General features: G+C 37.2%; 1 protein-coding gene across 1 annotated transcript in view; it reads left to right on the plus strand.

The window, feature by feature from the left end:
• ABCA12 (ATP binding cassette subfamily A member 12) overlaps positions 1–17,876 on the plus strand; it is a 291,771-nt gene that overhangs the window by 174,982 nt on the left and 98,913 nt on the right. Inside the window, exons 7-10 of the mRNA XM_078450550.2 lie at positions 9,625–9,716; positions 12,845–12,942; positions 15,837–16,022; positions 17,676–17,854. Of these exons, the coding sequence (XP_078306676.2) occupies positions 9,625–9,716; positions 12,845–12,942; positions 15,837–16,022; positions 17,676–17,854 (555 nt within the window). The remainder of the gene's footprint in view (positions 1–9,624; positions 9,717–12,844; positions 12,943–15,836; positions 16,023–17,675; positions 17,855–17,876) is intronic.

Here is a 17,876-nt window from a genome sequence, read left to right on the forward strand (position 1 = left end):
CAGACTGGAGGAAGCTGTGTTTGAGTTGGGCCATAGAGAAAGAATCCCAGAATTTAATGAAAGAGAGAAATAAATAGAGGCCCTTCCATAGCTTAGAAGAATAGGCAAATAGTGATGGAAAAATTTGTAACTTCCCTTGTAGTGCTGCCAAATTAATCAACTTGTTTCAGGACTAGGACCAGGTAGAACATAATCTGTGTAGTGTCACCTGGAAGATACTGTGCTGTTATCTCCCTCATATTCTATATGTTTCTTATACACATCTACTCACTAAGACATTTCCTCATCTGCCTGTCGTAGTGCCTTTAACAGCTTCTGGATAGGTACTAGTTCGGATATATATTGTATCTCCAAAGTCCCTCCTAAGCATATAAAAATATCCTAGGGCAGAGGAACATATTAAGACATTTAAAAATTTTAACGTCTTAACTGGTATAGATTGTTGGATTGGTTTAGTGGTCCGCCTAGAAAAGATGTCCATTTTAAACATGGGCAGGTAGGGATTGTATCTGCAGCACGGACAGCCCTGAAAGAATGAACGTTAGAATGAAATTGAAGAAAACAGTGAAAAAAATTAAGATTTTCCTGTGAATGACATCAGCTTGGGGGTAGCCAGGAAGGAAAGCTGTGTCAAGTCACTGCGGGGGGCCTCACTGCCATACAGTGTCCTTATTTATAATTAAAAGTCAATAATGAATGTCTTCTGAAGCTGGGATCAGAATTGGCCTAGAGCACATCTCACATCTTCTTTCCAGGTGTCACTATATACCTGTGTGATCATTCTGGGGACAAAAGGGAAAAAATATAAAAAGTTTAACTAACCCTTGGAAGCAAAAAAGAATGTCAGAATTTTCTTTCTAGGACTTGCCATATGTGGCTTCCCTGAAAGCAGTTCTTTTTATAGACAAAATTTACCATGGTGCACATGGATACCACCTACACAGGTAATCTTCCCCACTCACAGGAAATAGACATCAAGTATGAGTGCATAAATTCTACCATTATGATGATATCTATAAATGTGGCATTTCACAAATGTAACTGTTGGTAGACATGTCTGAGAAGACGTAAAATCTACTCTGGGCCTAGTTTCCCTTCCAGTATCTTAAATTTAACATTTTGAGTCTGAGATATTTCTTTTATTGAATTCCATTCCAAAACAGGGGCCTATAAATGCCACTGAGGTAGAATCTACTTCATCAGCATCATGGAGGAGAATCCCTTAGCCATCTCCATGGTACTGTACAAATGTCTGGGTCCCAGAAAAGGTGGTTAACTGATACCATGAGCCACTTGCAAATTTAATTCAGGCTTTCTTGCCCCACTTAGAGAGTTGGATTTTCTGGACTCAGGTGAGCCTGTGTGCTGGATTCAAGGGGCTTCTAAGTTTTGCGTTTGCTTTAATATTCTTCCCAGAGATACCCAGTATGAGATAGATTCTCTGAGGCTTTCTCAGAGCTTTTGGAGTTCTTGAATAGGATTTTTAAGTCTCCTGACTTCATCGTAGAGGGTGGGAATGGGGATAAGTCATCGCAGAATAAATTCACTTATCTGTAATAGCCTGTTGGAGGGTTTTTCAATGTCAGAACTATTCCTCCTTGGGGCCAGATAATTCTTTGTTGTGCTATCATTATAGGATGGTCAGCAGCATCCCTACCCTTTTACCCACTAGATGACCATAGCACCACGCCCTCTAGTTGTGACAACCAAAAACTATGTCTTTAATCATTGCCAAATATCTGCTGGGAGAGGGGCCAAAATGGCCCCAGTTGAGAGCCACTGGTCTAGTGGAAAGGTGAAGGATAAATTTTAAGGTAGCAAGGTATTTATATTAAGGTTGTGATTCAAGGATCTTGCTCTATAAGAAACACAAATTATATCTCTCATTTTAACAGCCCCTATCATGTGTTACTGTCCCCTGTACATGTCCTTACCTAGCTAATATTATTAGTGTATTATAATCCCAGGTCTTTATTTGACTATTCCATTATGTTAGTGGGAGTTTAATAAATATTGGTGAATTAATCAATGAATATGGTAGGTACAGTGCATGATTATACATTGTTGTCTGCCATGCCATTCCTGAGTGTTTTCTCTTTTTTCTTTTTTTTTTTTGTCCTTTTTTAAATTATTATTATTTTTTTAATTTACATCCAAATTAGTTAGCATATAGTGCAACAATTATTTCAGGAGTAGATTCCTTAGTGCCCCTTACCCATTTAGCCCATCCCCCATCCCACAACCACTCCAGTAACCCTCAGTTTATTCTCCATACTTCTGTTTTGTCCCCCTCCCTGTTTTTATATTATTTTTGTTTCCCTTCCCTTATGTTCATCTGTTTTGCCTCTTAAAGTCCTCATATGAGTGAAGTCATATGATTTTTTTACTTTCTCTGACTAATTTCACTTAGTGTAATACCCTCCAGTTCCATCCATAGTTGCAAATGGCAAGATTTCATTCTTTTTGATTGCCAAGTAATACTCCATTATGTATGTGTGTATATATATATAATATATATATATATATATATGTATGTATATATATATATATATATATATATTATATATATATATATATACACACACACCACATTTTCTTTATCCATTCATCCATTGATGGACATTTGGGCTCTTCCCATAATTTGGCTGTTGTTGATAGTGCTGCTATAAACATTGGGGTGCATGTGTCCCTTCAAAAGAGCACACCTGTATCCCGTGGATAGATGCCTAGTAGTGCAATTGCTGGGTCGTAGGGTGATTCTATTTTTAGTTTTTTGAGGAACTGCCATACTGTTTTCTGGGGTGGCTGCACTAGCTTGCATTGCCACCAACAACACAAAAGAGATCCTCTTTCTCCGCATCCTCGCCAACATCTGTCGTTGCCTGAGTTGTTAATGTGAGCCATTCTGACAGGTGTCAGGTGGTATCTCATTGTGGTTTTGATTTGTATTTCCCTGATGATGAGTGATGTTGAGCATTGTTTCATGTGTTGGTTGGCCATCTGGACGCCTTCTTTGGAGAAGTGTCTATTCATGTCTTTTGCCCATTTCTTCACTGGATTCTTTGTTTTTTGGGTGTTGAGTTTGATAAGTTCTGTGTAGATATTGGATACTAACCCTTTATCTGATATGTCATTTGCAAATATCTTTTCCCATTCTGTCAGTTGCCTTTTAGTTTTGCTGATTGTTTCCTTCGCTGTGCAGAAGCTTTTTATTTTGATGAGGTCCTTTTTTGCTTTTGTTTGTTTCCCTTGCCTCTGGAGATGTGTTGAGTAAGAAGTTTCTGTGGCCAAGATCAAAGAGGTTTTTGCCTCGAGGATTTTGATGGCTTCCTGTCTTACATTGAGATCTTTCATCCATTTTGAGTTTACTTTTGTGAATGGCGTAAGAAAGTGGCCCAGGTTCATTCTTCTGCATGTCGCTGTCCAGTTCCCCCAGCACCACTTGCTGAAGAGACTGTCTTTATTCCATCGGATAGTCTTTCCTGCTTTGTCAAAGATTAGTTGGCCATATGTTTGTGGGTCCATTTCTGGGTTCTCTATTCTGTTCCATTGATCTGAGTGTCTGTTTCTGTTCCAGCACCATACTGTCTTGATGATTACAGCTTTGTAGTATAGCTTGAAGTCTGGGATTGTGATGCCTCCCACTTTGGTTTTCTTTTTCAAGATTGCTTTGGCTATTCTGGATCTTTTTTCTTCCATACAAATTTTAGGATTATTTTTCTAGCTCTGTGAAGAATGTTGGTGTTATTTTGATAGGGATTGCATTGAATATATAGATTGCTTTGGGTAGTATCGATATTTTAATAATATTTGTTCTTCCTATCCAGGAGCATGGAATCTTTTTCCATTTTTGTGTGTGTGTGTGTGTCTTCTTCAATTTCTTTCATAAGCTTTCTATATTTTTCAGTGTATAGATTTTTCACCTCTTTGGTTAGATTTATTCCTAGGTATTTTATGCGTTTTGGTGCAACTGTAAATGGGATCGATTCCTTGATTTCTCTTTCTGTTGCTCCATTGTTGGTGTATAGGAATGCAACCGATTTCTGTGCATTGATTTTATATCCTGCGACTTTGCTGAATTCATGAATCAATTCTAGGAGTTTTTTGGTGGAATATTTTGGGTTTTCCATAAAGGGTATCATGTCATCTGCAAAGAGTGAAACTTTGACCTCCTCCTGGACGATTTGGATGCCTTTTATTTCTTTGTGTTGTCTGATCACAGAGGCTAAGACTTCCAATACTATGTTGAATAACAGTGGCAAGAGTGGACATCCCTGTCTTGTTCCTGACCTTAGGGGGAAAGCTCTCAGTTTTTCCCCATTAAGGATGATATTAGCGTTGGGTCATTCATATATGGCTTTTATGATCTTGAGGTATGATCCTTCTATCCCTACTTTCTTGAGGGTTTTTATCAAGAGAGGATGCTCTATTTTGTCAAATGCTTTCTCTGCATCTATTGAGAGGATCCTATGGTTCTTGTCCTTTCTTTTATTGATGTGATGAATCATGTTAATTGTTTTGCAGATATTGAATCAGCCCTACATCCCAGGTATAAATCCCACTTGGTCGTGGTGAATAATTTTTTTAATGTATTGTTGGATCCAGTTGGCTAATATCTTGTTGAGGATTTTTGCATCCATGTTCATCAGGGAAATTGGTCTATAGTTCTTTTTAGTGGGGTCTCTGTCTGGTTTTGGAATCAAGGTAATGGTGGATTCATAGAGTTTGGAAGTTTTCCTTCCATTTCTATTTTTTGGAACAGCTTCAAGAGAATGGGTGTTAACTCTTCCTTACATGTTGGGTAGAATTCCCCTGGAAAGCCATCTGGCCCTGGACTCTTGTTTTTTGGCAGATTTTTGATTACTCATTCGATTTCCTTACTGGTTTTCTATTTCTTCCTGTTTCAGTTTTGGTAGTGTATATGTTTCTAGGAATTTGTCCATTTCTTCCAGATTGCCCATTTTATTGGCATATAATTGCTCATAATATTCTCTTATTATTGTTTTTATTTCTGCTATGTTGGTTGTGATCTCTCCTCTTTCATTCTTGATTTTATTTATTTGGGTCCTTTCCTTTTTGTTTTTGATCAAACTGGCTAGTGGTTTATCAATTTTGTTAATTCTTTCAAAGAACCAGCTTCTGGTTTCATTGATCTGTTCTACTGTTTTTTTGGTTTTGATAACATTCATTTCTGCTCTAATCTTTATTATTTCCTGTCTTCTGCTGGTTTTGGGTTTTATTTGCTGTTCTTTTTCCAGCTCCTTAAGGCATAAGGTTAGGTTGTGTATCTGACATCTTTCTTCTTTCTTTAGGAAGGCCTGCATTGCTATGTACTTTCCTCTTATGACCGCCTTTGCTGCATCCCAGAGGTTTTGGGTTGTGGTGTTATCATTTTCATTGGCTTCCATATACTTTTTAATTTCCTCTTTAACGTCTTGATTAACCCATTCATTCTTTAGTAGGATGTTCTTCAGTCTCTAAGTATTTGTTACCTTTCCATATTTTTTCTTGTGGTTGGTTTCGAGTTTCATCACTTTGTGGTTTGAAAATATGCACGGTATGATCTTGATCTTTTTGTACTTACTTAGGCCTGATGTGTGTCCCAGTATATGGTCTATTCTGGAGAATGTTCCATGTGCACTGGAGAAGAATGTATATTCTGCTGCTTTCGGATGCAATGTTCTGAATGTATCTGTTAAGTCCTTCTGGTCCAGTGTGTCATTCAAAGCCATTGTTTTCCTTATTGATTGTTTGATTAGATGATCTGTCCATTGCTGTGAGTGGGGTGTTGAAGTCTCCTATTTTTTTTTCTTTTTTTTTTTTTTTTTTTTTTTTTTAAATTTTTTTTCAACGTTTTTTATTTATTTTTGGGACAGAGAGAGACAGAGCATGAACAGGGGAGGGGCAGAGAGAGAGGGAGACACAGAATCGGAAACAGGCTCCAGGCTCCGAGCCATCAGCCCAGAGCCTGACGCGGGGCTCGAACTCACAGACCGCGAGATCGTGACCTGGCTGAAGTCGGACGCTTAACCGACTGCGCCACCCAGGCGCCCCTGAAGTCTCCTATTTTTATGGTATTACTATCGATAAGTTTATGTTTGTGATTAATTGAGTTATATATTTAGGTGCTTCCACAGTTGGCACATAAATGTTTACAATTGTTAGGTCTTCTTGGTGGATAGGCCCCTTGATTATGATATAATGCCCTTCTGCATCTCTTGTTACAGTCTTTATTTTAAAGTCTAGATTGTCTGATACAAGTATGACTACTCCAGCTTTCTTTTGTTGCCCATTAGCATGATAAATGGTTCTCCATCCCCTTATTTTCAATCTGAAGCTGTCTTTAGGTCTAAAGTGGGTCACTTGTAAACAGCATATAGATGGATCTTGTTTTCTTATCCATTCTGTAACCCTATTTCTTTTGATTGGAGCATTGAGTCCACGGACGTTTAGAGTGAGCACTGAAAGATATGAATTTATTGCCATTATGATGCTTGTAGGGTGTTTTCTCTTTTAAGGACAGACACAGGTATGCAACAATGGAGGGAAAGCTAAGCTATTAAAAACAAACAAACAAACAAACAAACAAAAATAACACAATTTCCTTAGCTATCTGTTCTTCTATTTAACAAAAAATTAATGTTTATTTATTTTTGAGAGACAGAGACAGAGTATGAGTGGGCAGTGGGCAGAGAGAGAGGGAGATACAGAATCTGAAGCAGGCTCCAGGCTCTGAGCTGTCAGCACAGAGCCCCATGTGGGGCTTGAACCCAGAGACCATGAGATCGTGACCTGAGCCAAAGTTGGATGCTTAACGAACTGAGCCACCTAAGTGCCCCTTGTGGTTTCCATTTTAAGAGCTTAAAGACAATAGTTTTTTAAAAAAATTTTTTTAACGTTTATTTATTTTTGGGACAGAGAGAGACAGAGCATGAACTGGGTAGGGGCAGAGAGAGAGGGAGACACAGAACCGGAAGCAGGCTCCAGGCTCTGAGCCATCAGCCCAGAGCCTGACACGGGGCTCGAACTCACGGACCATGAGATCGTGACCTGAGCTGAAGTCAGACGCTTAACCGACTGAGCCACCCAGGCGCCCCAAGACAATAGTTTTTTGTGCAGTGGCAATGGACATATGCTATCACACCACATTTTGTAAATGCAAAATAAAACTGGGAGGAATTTGCAGGCAGTTGAACAGCAAAGCCCACATGATATCCTGATCTCTCACCCCAACAAAAAGGCAAACCAAGGCCACATACAGGAAAGGGACCACCTCCCCACTCCTGTAATATGGAATGGGTGGTGACCATGTAACCACGGGTACTTCCTGATCAAGGACAGGTCCTATTAGGAGAGAAGCATCTGTAGTTCCTTGTCTGGAAGCTGCCATTTTATTGTTGAGCAGATGCAGACTTGCTGAGCCAGAGGCTTGCTGGGAAGGAGATGAGCTTTTTTTCTTTGGTCTTTAAAGAATATTTGAAGGAGTAGTTTTAGGACCCTTTTCTGAATGTGGGAAGATGGGCAAAGTGTCCTCTGTCTCTTAACTTACATTTTCTTTGTTTCCTATCACCTCTTCTTCTGTTTTTCTTTCCAGCTCTCCTTTGTTATTCAGTCTCTGTTTTCTCTTGCTCCCTGTTTGCTCATGTTGATCTTTGTCATTCTCCTTTTGGTTTTTGTTGCTGTCCCTATTCCTTAAAATTTTTATGAAGGTAGTTTTCCCCTTTATTTTCAAAATGTGTTGATATTCAATAGTCCTCCTTATAGCATTTCAAGCTGAACTAAAAAAAAAATGTTGAGAAAAAAGAAAAGTGAACCTGACTTTCTCAAACTTTCTAAAACTTCTGTTTGAGAGAAGGGAAAAGGTACAGGTCAATTCTTATTTATATCTGAGCAGTTTTCCCATCCAAATAGTCAGCATAAGGAATGTAAAAAGATTTTGGGGAATACAGTCATGGTCATGAATAATTCAAATATACATTAAGAATGCAGAACTTTTGGAGCAACCAGTGCATTTTATAGAGAATATTGGAAAAACACTAGGGAATGAAAACAAATATCACCTCTTCTTACCATTTTTACTAAAAGGACACACTAAAAAAGAAAAAAAAAAACAGATTTTTTTCCCAATTATAAATCACAGTGTACCCTGGAACCATGATTCAGATCTTGTTTCTAAAAAGGAAGTTAAATTGAAATCTCAACCATAAGTGGAACTTCTTGCTTTTTCACTATTATATTTTTATATCCGTCCTTATGTATCTTAAGTAAGCTTTTTTATAAACAAGTACACAAAGTTCACCAACTTTTAGGAATTCCAAAAAGTGTTCACATCCAGGCATCGGACTGATTTCAGTCTTGAAATATGTACATTTATTTTGGACACTTAGTTTAGATATATCATGTTTTCCAGAAAGTATGATTATCTCCATTTTAATAATCAACTAAAGAGGAAGTGAATTTTTAAAAAGAAGGTTCCTAAAGGTCCAGTAATGTTTCCTTCCCAAAGCTACTGTGACCATGATAATGCAGGGATTCCTGGCACCACAATGCTATGTTGCCGCATTGATGCATCCAGTACAATAAAAAGTCTACTTACCTCATCATACATTCCTTTAACACCTGGTGCCACCTGTAATGGCAACAGCCACAGAGCTTGGCACAGACTAGACATTCAGTAAAGGTGTGTTCTTTTCTTTCTTCCTTGTACCTGTCTTGTAAAGACATATTTTCTTTCTTTCCTTTTCTTTTCTTTTCTTTTCTTTTCTTTTCTTTTCTTTTCTTTTCTTTCAAGGTTAACAAATAACCATACCTTTGTTTCAGTCCCTGAAGCACAAGCATCCTTGAGCTCTCATCTCTTTGGAATCCCTCATCTTTTTAAATGAAATGTGTATATATATATATATATATACATATATATATATGATATATATGATATAATATCATATATATCATATATATCCTATATAGAAGATATATATATCATCTATATATCCTATATATATGATCATCCTATATAGATGGTATATATATCATCTATATGATATATAGATGATATATATACCATCTATATAGGATATATAGATATATATGTATCATAATTATTTCCAATATTTAACTCTAATGTCTTTTAAAAATAATTTCCTTTTTACAAGATAAAAGTAAAAATAACTAAACATCATCCAGGCCATTTTGTCTGAATAAAAATTTACCTTGTAGGAGAGCGTCTAACTTCATTGGTGTGTGGTTAGGTGAGTTCTTCCATTACAGTCCTAGAAAGTAAATTAAAAATTTGATGGGGCGCCTGGGTGGCGCAGTCGGTTAAGCGTCCGACTTCAGCCAGGTCACGATCTCGCGGTCCGTGAGTTCGAGCCCCGCGTCAGGCTCTGGGCTGATGGCTGGGAGCCTGGAGCCTGTTTCCGATTCTGTGTCTCCCTCTCTCTCTGCCCCTCCCCCGTTCATGCTCTGTCTCTCTCTGTCCCAAAAATAAATAAAAAAAAAAAAAAAAAAAAAAAAAACAACTTGAAAGTCCTTGGAGAGCCCTGGTATCTGCCATATAATACATTGCTGTAACTAACTGAAATTAATGTGGGTGAAGTTATAGAGTTCTTGCTTTTTCTTCTCTAGTGAAATTCTGAGAAAGTCATCCAACCTGGAGAAGGACAGCAATTTATCACTCCAGAGCACCAAAGTTCCAGAAAGAAGGCACACATCACCGGGTAAGCTATTCTCTTCTCTCGAGTTTAGAGCAGGCCTTTTGGAACAGCCAGCAAGGTCTAGTGTTTGAAAGGGTTATACTTTTAACTTTTCAAACAGAGATGGAATGCCTAGAATATTCCTCAGAGACCTAAATGTTCCTTAAGGTTGCCTGAGTGTGGCAGTGCAATTATGCAAAGTTCTTGAGATAATTGGAAATTAAGTTCTTACTAAAATACTTTCTAGGAGCAAAAGCCTAGATGGTGCGAAATATGATGTTGAGAATTGCTCACTTTCCCAGAATCGGCTAGGGACTGTAGTTGTCTGCAATTAGATGATGCTGGGATGTTTAGAAAGCCCAGTAATAAAAAATGACCATTTGCAACAACATGGGTGGACCTAGAAGGTATAACGCTAAGTGAAGTCAGTCAGTCAGAGAGAGACACATGCCAAATAATTTCACTCCTATATGGAATTTAAGAAACAAAACAAGTGAGCAAATAAGGAAGAAGGAGACAAACCAGAAACCTTTCTTAAATACAGAGAACAAACTGGTGGTTGCCAGAGGGTGGTGAGTGGGGGAAGGGGTGAAATAGATAAAGATCACTTACCTGATGAGCACTGAGTAATGTATGTAAGTATTGAATCACTCTACAATGCTCTATGTTAATTTCATTTCAATGTAAAACAAAGAAAAAATTATTGGATGAAGTCCTGGAAATTTTCCCAAACTGTTCATTTCACAGATGAGGAATATGAGGCCCGACCAAGTTCTCTGCCCTGTCTATGCCCATCCAGCAGACCTGCTACTAGAGCAGCAGCCAAGCCAGGACTCTTTCCACTCCGCCCTTGTTCCTCCCCAGCAGTGCTCAGTATCAGTCTTTCAGCGGGACTGTGTGCTTCCTTTACAGCTGCGCCAGGGGCCCTCCCAGTTTAGTGTGCAGAAAACCTTCTGGCTGAACTACCTGAGCCTTACACCAAGTAATTCTGATGCAGATTGCCTTAAGAAACTCATTAGAAGCCATAAATCGCTGATAAACTCTCAAAAAAGCAGGACTATTTTATATTCGTTTGACAAATATTTATAGGATGCCCACTATCATGTAAGCTCGGTCCTATGTCCTGGGGATATATTAGTGAACAAAACAAAGATTCCTGTATGTTTGGAACATGATTGGTGCTCTGAAAAAAAAAAAAAAGTACCTTTAAAAATGCCATGGAATATTTAAGATTCTATAACATTGTGTAAGTTGGTACAGCCACTGTGGAAAACAGTATGGAGGTTCCTTAAAAAATTAAAAATAGAAATACCACATTATCCTATAATTCCGCTACTGGGTATTTACTCAAATAAAATGATATGCTAATTTGAAAAGATATATGCACCCCTGTGTTTATTGCAGCACTATTTACAATAGCCAAGACATGGGAACAACCAAAGTGTTCAATGGATACATGAATAAAGATATGGTGTACGCACACACACACATGCACGCACACACACAGATATATATATACACACTGGAATATTATGCTACCATAAAAAAGGATAAGTAAGATCTTTCCATTTGCAATAACATGGCTGGACATAGAGGGTATTATGCTAAGTGAAATAAGCCAGACTGAGAGAGATAAATACCATATGATTTCACTCATAAGTGGAACCTAAAAAACAAAACAAAATAAAACTAATGAATAAACAGACAAAAAGAACTAAACCGATAAAGACAGGTCACCAGACAGATCACCAGACAGATTGCCAGAGGGAAGGGGGAGGGAGGACAGACAAAATGAGTGAGAGGGAGTGAGAGATACAGGCTTTCAGTTATGGAATAAACAAGTCACAGGAATAAAGGACACAGAACTGGAAATAGGGAATAAAGTCAATGATGTTGTAATAGTGTTGTACGGTAACAGGCAATAACTACACTTGTGAGCATAGTATACCATATAGATGTGTTGAATCACTATGTTGTATACCTAAAACTAATATAACCTTGTGTGTCAACTACCCCCCCCAAAAACAAAACAAAACAAAACAAAACAAAACAAAACAAAATAACTATGACATTAAATAACATTCCAATACAAGTTGATGAACGAAATGAAAAAGGTCCTGTTGTGTTAATGTAAGAGGAATACGATGGTGAGTGGTTCTGAGGAGTTAATGTTCTATCGTGAATGATCTGAGGGTATTTGGCTGAGTAGCTTAAAGCACAGTAGAAATAAGATTATAGTGTTGTGGTCTAGTAAGCTTTGCTTTGCTCAGTAGCCACAGATTATGTCTCTTACCCTCTCCACTCATCTCACAAATGTATCGCCTGGTCCAGAGGAATCAGTTGGTAAATTCTTCAGCCCCACAGGCATTATAATAAAACGTAGGCCCTACTGATGATAGATCACTGGATTTTTGAATACTAAGATTCTTTGCTGTGAGGATAACTAACTGTCTAAAACGTATAAAAGGTAACATACTGGCTTACTGAACATCCATGCTCTGGGGATGAACATAATCTTCTAGCTAATGCTCCTAACCCAGAACACCCCACCACATCATAAATAGTACTAGATGAGGCTACTTTGAGAATTGCTTAATTAGAGTATACTGTAGTCTGGACTAATTGCTTCATCCCATTTATTTGATCTGAAATATCTTTCAGAAAACACTTTGGGGAGGAAGGAATTTATGATCCTAAGCAGATTTTAGCCTCCCAATTGAATAATTAAAAAGAAAACCATTATCACCAGATGTGCATTGGCAGATCCTTTGAACAGATGTTAGATATGATGGATCTGTGGAGCTCGTGGAGACACCTCAAATCCTCCAGGCCTGCACAGAAATGATGTACTTTATTAGGCAATAATATTGGTGATGAAGTTTAATGACATAAACTGGAATGAAAGCAAATGACATCTAAGCTGATTGGAAAAAACCCAAGAGCAGACCAAAACCATCACAATTTTATGTGAAAAGAAATAATGATGAAATTTGCTGTTTTACCAGTTCAAAATTTTCATGGAAGATGCATATTGAGCACATTCTTGCTTTGGGGTATATAAGGGCACAAGTGATATTTACGGATTCTTGTGTGAATCTGTCCATTTTTGTGTGTCTATTTAGAATGCTAATCTGTTCTTTTTTCTATTGCAGCCACAGTATTTCCCAGTACCAGTTCTAATTTGGAAAGTATGGGAACAGATACTTTCAATGGTAGTCAAATCCTTGCCCGAATCCTTGGTTTGGAAAAGGTAATTTCACTCAGTTTTGTAATGGACTGATAATAAATAGCAGTTGAACAAATACCTTAATAAAAGGAATTCCCAGACAGGAAGAGATTTGGGACACCCTCCCATTTGGAGTAATATCTCAGGGAAATTCTTTTCTTAGGAGCTCTTCCATAAAAAGCTTAATTCTCGGGGCGCCTGAGTGGCTCAGTTGCTTAAGCATACGAATTCGGCTCAGGTCGTGATCTCACGATCTGTGGGTTTGAGCCCTGCATTGGGCTCTGTGCTGACAGCTCAGATCCTGGAGCCTGCTGTATATTCTGTGTCTCCTTCTCTCTCTGCCCCTCTCCCACTTGCACTCTGTCTCTCTCTTTGTCTGTCAAAAATAAACATTAAAAAAAAAAAAGCTTAATTCTCAGACATTCTGAATTCTTTAAGGTCTTGGACATTTATTTACTTCCCTGTTAAGTCCCTTAATCAAACTTAAGATTTTCCTTTAGTTAGAGATAGGGTGGCATTGCATATGATCTAATTTTCTGAAACAGGGAAGAAAAAAATGAATATGAAAGCATATGAAGCTCTAACACTCATTAAACTTGCTGCCTCGTCCATACTGATCATGCCTTTGGAAAATTAGGAGCTATGGAAAATATCTACCTGAAGTAGCAAAGTCCTTTTGCTTAGTGTAGTTTGGAGAGCTGACATATCTATCCCTTTGTTCACCAGTCATTTATTTTAAGATTTCAGATGCAAAAAAAAATAATCATAATTTCTATCAGAGGCATAAACTGGCAGCCTATGAGTTAAGTGTGTGTGTGTGCACGCGCGCACGTGTCTGAAGGTTTGTGTAGGGATATTAGGAAATTGAATTTGAACGCTTTTACACAGAACAGGTACTCTTCTGTTGACCACAGTCCCCACTTTTCCTTACTGTCTTTTATCCAGCCAGATTCATACATTTATTTGGCTAGCCTCTGTAGGCATTTGAGTCCTCCTTTATGTGCTCTTCAGACATCAAAAAGAGATCATTTTCAACATTTTCTAATAGACTTCTCTCTCTCTGTCTCTCTCTCACTGTCTCTGTCTCTGTCATATGCACATGTACACATATGCATTTTAAATAATATATTCATATTTTACGTAGTAGACGTTTCTTCCATCTGGATGGAACATAGGAAATAGGACATAACTTTGACTTTTATTCATATTCCAGTGATCATAACCTCTGCTGCTTAATATGTCTCTGTTAGTTACCCTTAAAAACATTCTGTATAAATGAGGCATCTCAATAAACTGGTTTATGTAAATAAGCCAAAGGTTTACAACACAAAAAGGGATTCCAAGAAAGGCACTATTACCCATCAGGACAATTCTGCCAGTGTTGGCTGAAATATAAGACTTTCCCCATTTGGTTCAGTCTAGATTTTGAAAGTCTAGTTTCAACAGTAATAATATTTGAGATACCTAAAGCACCCTATTTGGCATAAGAAGCCCCCAATATGCTCAGTTAATTCCAATGTAAACCCTCCCTAAATTAGGCCAGTATGTAAATAGGGGAAAGTTATTTTATTCCATTTCTATTTCTTCCATATTGGTTCCTAGAAGCAAATAGTCTTGCATTGGATCAGCTAAATTCTTTAATATATAGAATAAAAATGCTATCCTCAAAAATAACGCCTTATTGTGTTGAAACTCCAAAATTATTTTTCTCACATGGAATGAAATTTCAGAATTTTGTGAGGCAGCACAGAGTCATAGATCCAGTGGAGATAAGTCAAAAATTGATTTTCTATGTATAGATACATATTTTTAGAGTAGTGGGAGCAAGGAAGGGATGTCAAAATCAGGATGATATGTTGATGCCTGTGTCAGCGATCTCTCTGATTCCTCTTTCTTTCTCTTTCCTGCTTTCTGCAACCCTTGCAAAAATGAGTAGAGAAATCATTTTGGAGTGAGTTTATGTGTAATGTTAAGAAAGAGATATGGATGAATGGCTCGAGGACTTGGCACTTACAGTATATCCTGGAATAAGTGGATACTGTCTTGTTCCATTCACTTAGAAGTTGCATCACTAGGAGGAAGAGTGTAGCTTCTGTGACATAGTCTTAAGGGGAAAATAAAGTTAATTGCCCCTCACCTAACAGGGTTCTAAGAATTAATTGTTAGGAAGGACCCATTAGATATTATAACTAATATAATTGGCTCTATAAAGACCTAAAAACCTAAAATGGTCAATGTGATCACTATTCTACCTACAATTAGTGCCCTGTCTGGTCTGTACTGTGAAATATATCAAGACTTAGGATGATTCCATTATGAAAATGCTTTCCACTTATTGCATCTGTTAATTATATACCTTTATGTGTTTTCATGCATGTGTTTTCCTTTTCTCTTCATATGCATACTTCTTAAATGAAGTATTTCTTTCCATATGAAATGTAATCCATGTTTGTCCACTTCACTAAAAACACTGTTTGTCTTGGACTCTGAAGCTCCCCCTCTTTGGAAGTCTTCCAGAGATCACAGCCACTTTCCCAGGAAGTGTCACAACGAGTTAGGACACCTGAGTTTGCTGCTAAAAGCCCAGGAGAAACTCAGATTTTTACATCTGACGATTTTTGCGAGAAAAGACCTGGTGCATTTAGCTCCTCTGGTCAGAGACAGGAAATGAGTTCAGTTAAACAAGTCATATCTGAATCATGTAAATCACAACAGTGACAAGAATGGCCACATTCACACATTCTCTTGTAACTCGTAATAAATAAACCGAGTGTATTTTAGTGTTATTTGAATAGTAGCTATAATGCAGGACCTTAAAATGGCTATTATGAAAACAAGTCCATTTCCTTGAAGACAAGAATATTTCATGTCTGTATGTACTGACATCATTATCCCACTCTTCTCTCACACATTTTTAGCTGTTAAAGCAAAATTCAACTTCAGAAGACATTCGGAGAGAACTGTGTGATAGCTATCCAGACTATATTGCCCATTATGCCTTCTCTTGGACCACCCTAGGGAAAAACGTTTTTAACAGATTTTGCCTATCCAATATGACCTTTTTAGAGTCTTCTCTTCATGAACTAACAAACCAATTCTCTCAGGTGAGTGTAAACATTTTAATTTGATCAAGACCTCTTAAACAATGAAAGGACATGTATTGTTTCCAGTCTTGCATCCACAAATAATTCAATTTGAGTCAAAGGGCAAGTCCATAGCCCACACGGACCGGGAAATATTGACTTGAATATGTGCTCACCCTTAGCATGAATTCCTCACACAGAGATTCACACACAGTATCTCATTCTAAGTAATATCTGCCTTCCATTGAAATGTTCAGGATTGAAGTGATTGCAATGCTGAACCAAAAATATTGCATTTTGGTTAATGTAGACACATCTTTGTAGGTGGCTTTCCTCTATGGTGAATGAAGATTGTTTTCTCTTGAGATATTTAAGTAAGATTACTCAGGATGTCCTATAAGTTTAATAATTAAACTACTGGAGCCATATAACTCTCAGAAGTTAGAGTAATGGGTGATCTTTTTAATTTTTCTCATTAACATGAAGCCTACTTTGAAAAACTGATTTTTGATGAAACAATATATTCCTCTCCCCCAAAACATTGTACATTAGGGGTAAGGACTTTATACTGTAAAGTGGTAATGACCACTTTTATATGCTATTCTTACACTACGATGTGCAAATTTAACAAAACCCCACATATGGTGAAAGATCTCAAAAATATTCAGAATTTTCTTGAAATTTCATAAGCAAGAATAAATGATACATGTCCACTTCTGATATTTTCCTCTTGGTTCTCTGAATTTTATTGTAATTTTTGTTAAGTTCAGAATGCTTGAACTATCTTTAGTAATCTGAGTTTTCCAAATGAACTGGGTTAGAGACAGTGTTATAATAACCCCAATCCAACTTAGAGCACTTAAAATGCTTTCTAAACAAATTCAGCAGTCATGTAGAGTAAAATGTGTGCTTAAGAATATATTGTTCAAAATCACATTCTCAGCATGAAAGAACTTCAATTACAACTGAACAAAAGCCTGACTTTACCAGTATGATTGAGTTTATTAAGAAAATTACTTTGGGTGGGAATATAATGAAAAAATACTTTACTTTGAAAGTACTACCTGGGTCCTATGATCCAGAGCAAGACCAAAGGTCATGGTTTTTGTTATTTGCTTGCTTGTAAGATGTGATTATTATATATATTCATTTACTATACAAATGATTTATTATACTAAAGTTCCTGATATCGCAACAGAACATTGGAAATATTTTATCCCATTAAGTATGTGTGTATGTGTAATTATAATAGTAAATATATATAGTTTTAAGGGTTCTGTACCCAAATAATAGAAAGTCTACTAATGGATATAGAGAAGATATGTCTGTAACTTCTAAACCAGATACCCTTGGGAAAAACAAAAATATTACCTAGAACCTAATTTCATTTTAAGGAATTAAAAAATGTAATTTAAAATATTTTATATAAATAGAAACATAGCTCTGTTAACCAAGCTTGAAATATGCTAATTTCTGGAGGCATAGGAAAAAAATCCAATTATGTTTAAGAATATTAGAAATGGTTATAATTTTTCAGAGTAAAGGATGATTTCATATTGTATGACAATCAGAAAGAATTATGTGAAAATCTAAATTTTTAATGTTTCCCAAAACAGTAAGCCACGTGATTACAAATGCCGAACTCTCACTTTGCGCTGTTTGTTATTTTATAAGATATCAAGTGATCCCGACAACCAGAAGACAGTATTTCAGGAAATGGTCAAAGTGCTGTCCTTCTTCTCACAAGTGCAAGAGCAGACTGCTGTGTGGCAGCTCCTTTCTAGTTTTCCAAGTGTATTCCAGAATGAGACAACACTGAGCAATCTGCTTGATGTTCTTCGAAATGCAAACAGGTAAGAAAATATGAGAAGCAAG

This window comes from Panthera onca, chromosome C1 (assembly GCF_046562875.1).
Source record: "Panthera onca isolate mPanOnc1 chromosome C1, mPanOnc1 haplotype 2, whole genome shotgun sequence".
Classification (NCBI taxonomy): Eukaryota; Metazoa; Chordata; class Mammalia; order Carnivora; family Felidae; genus Panthera; species Panthera onca.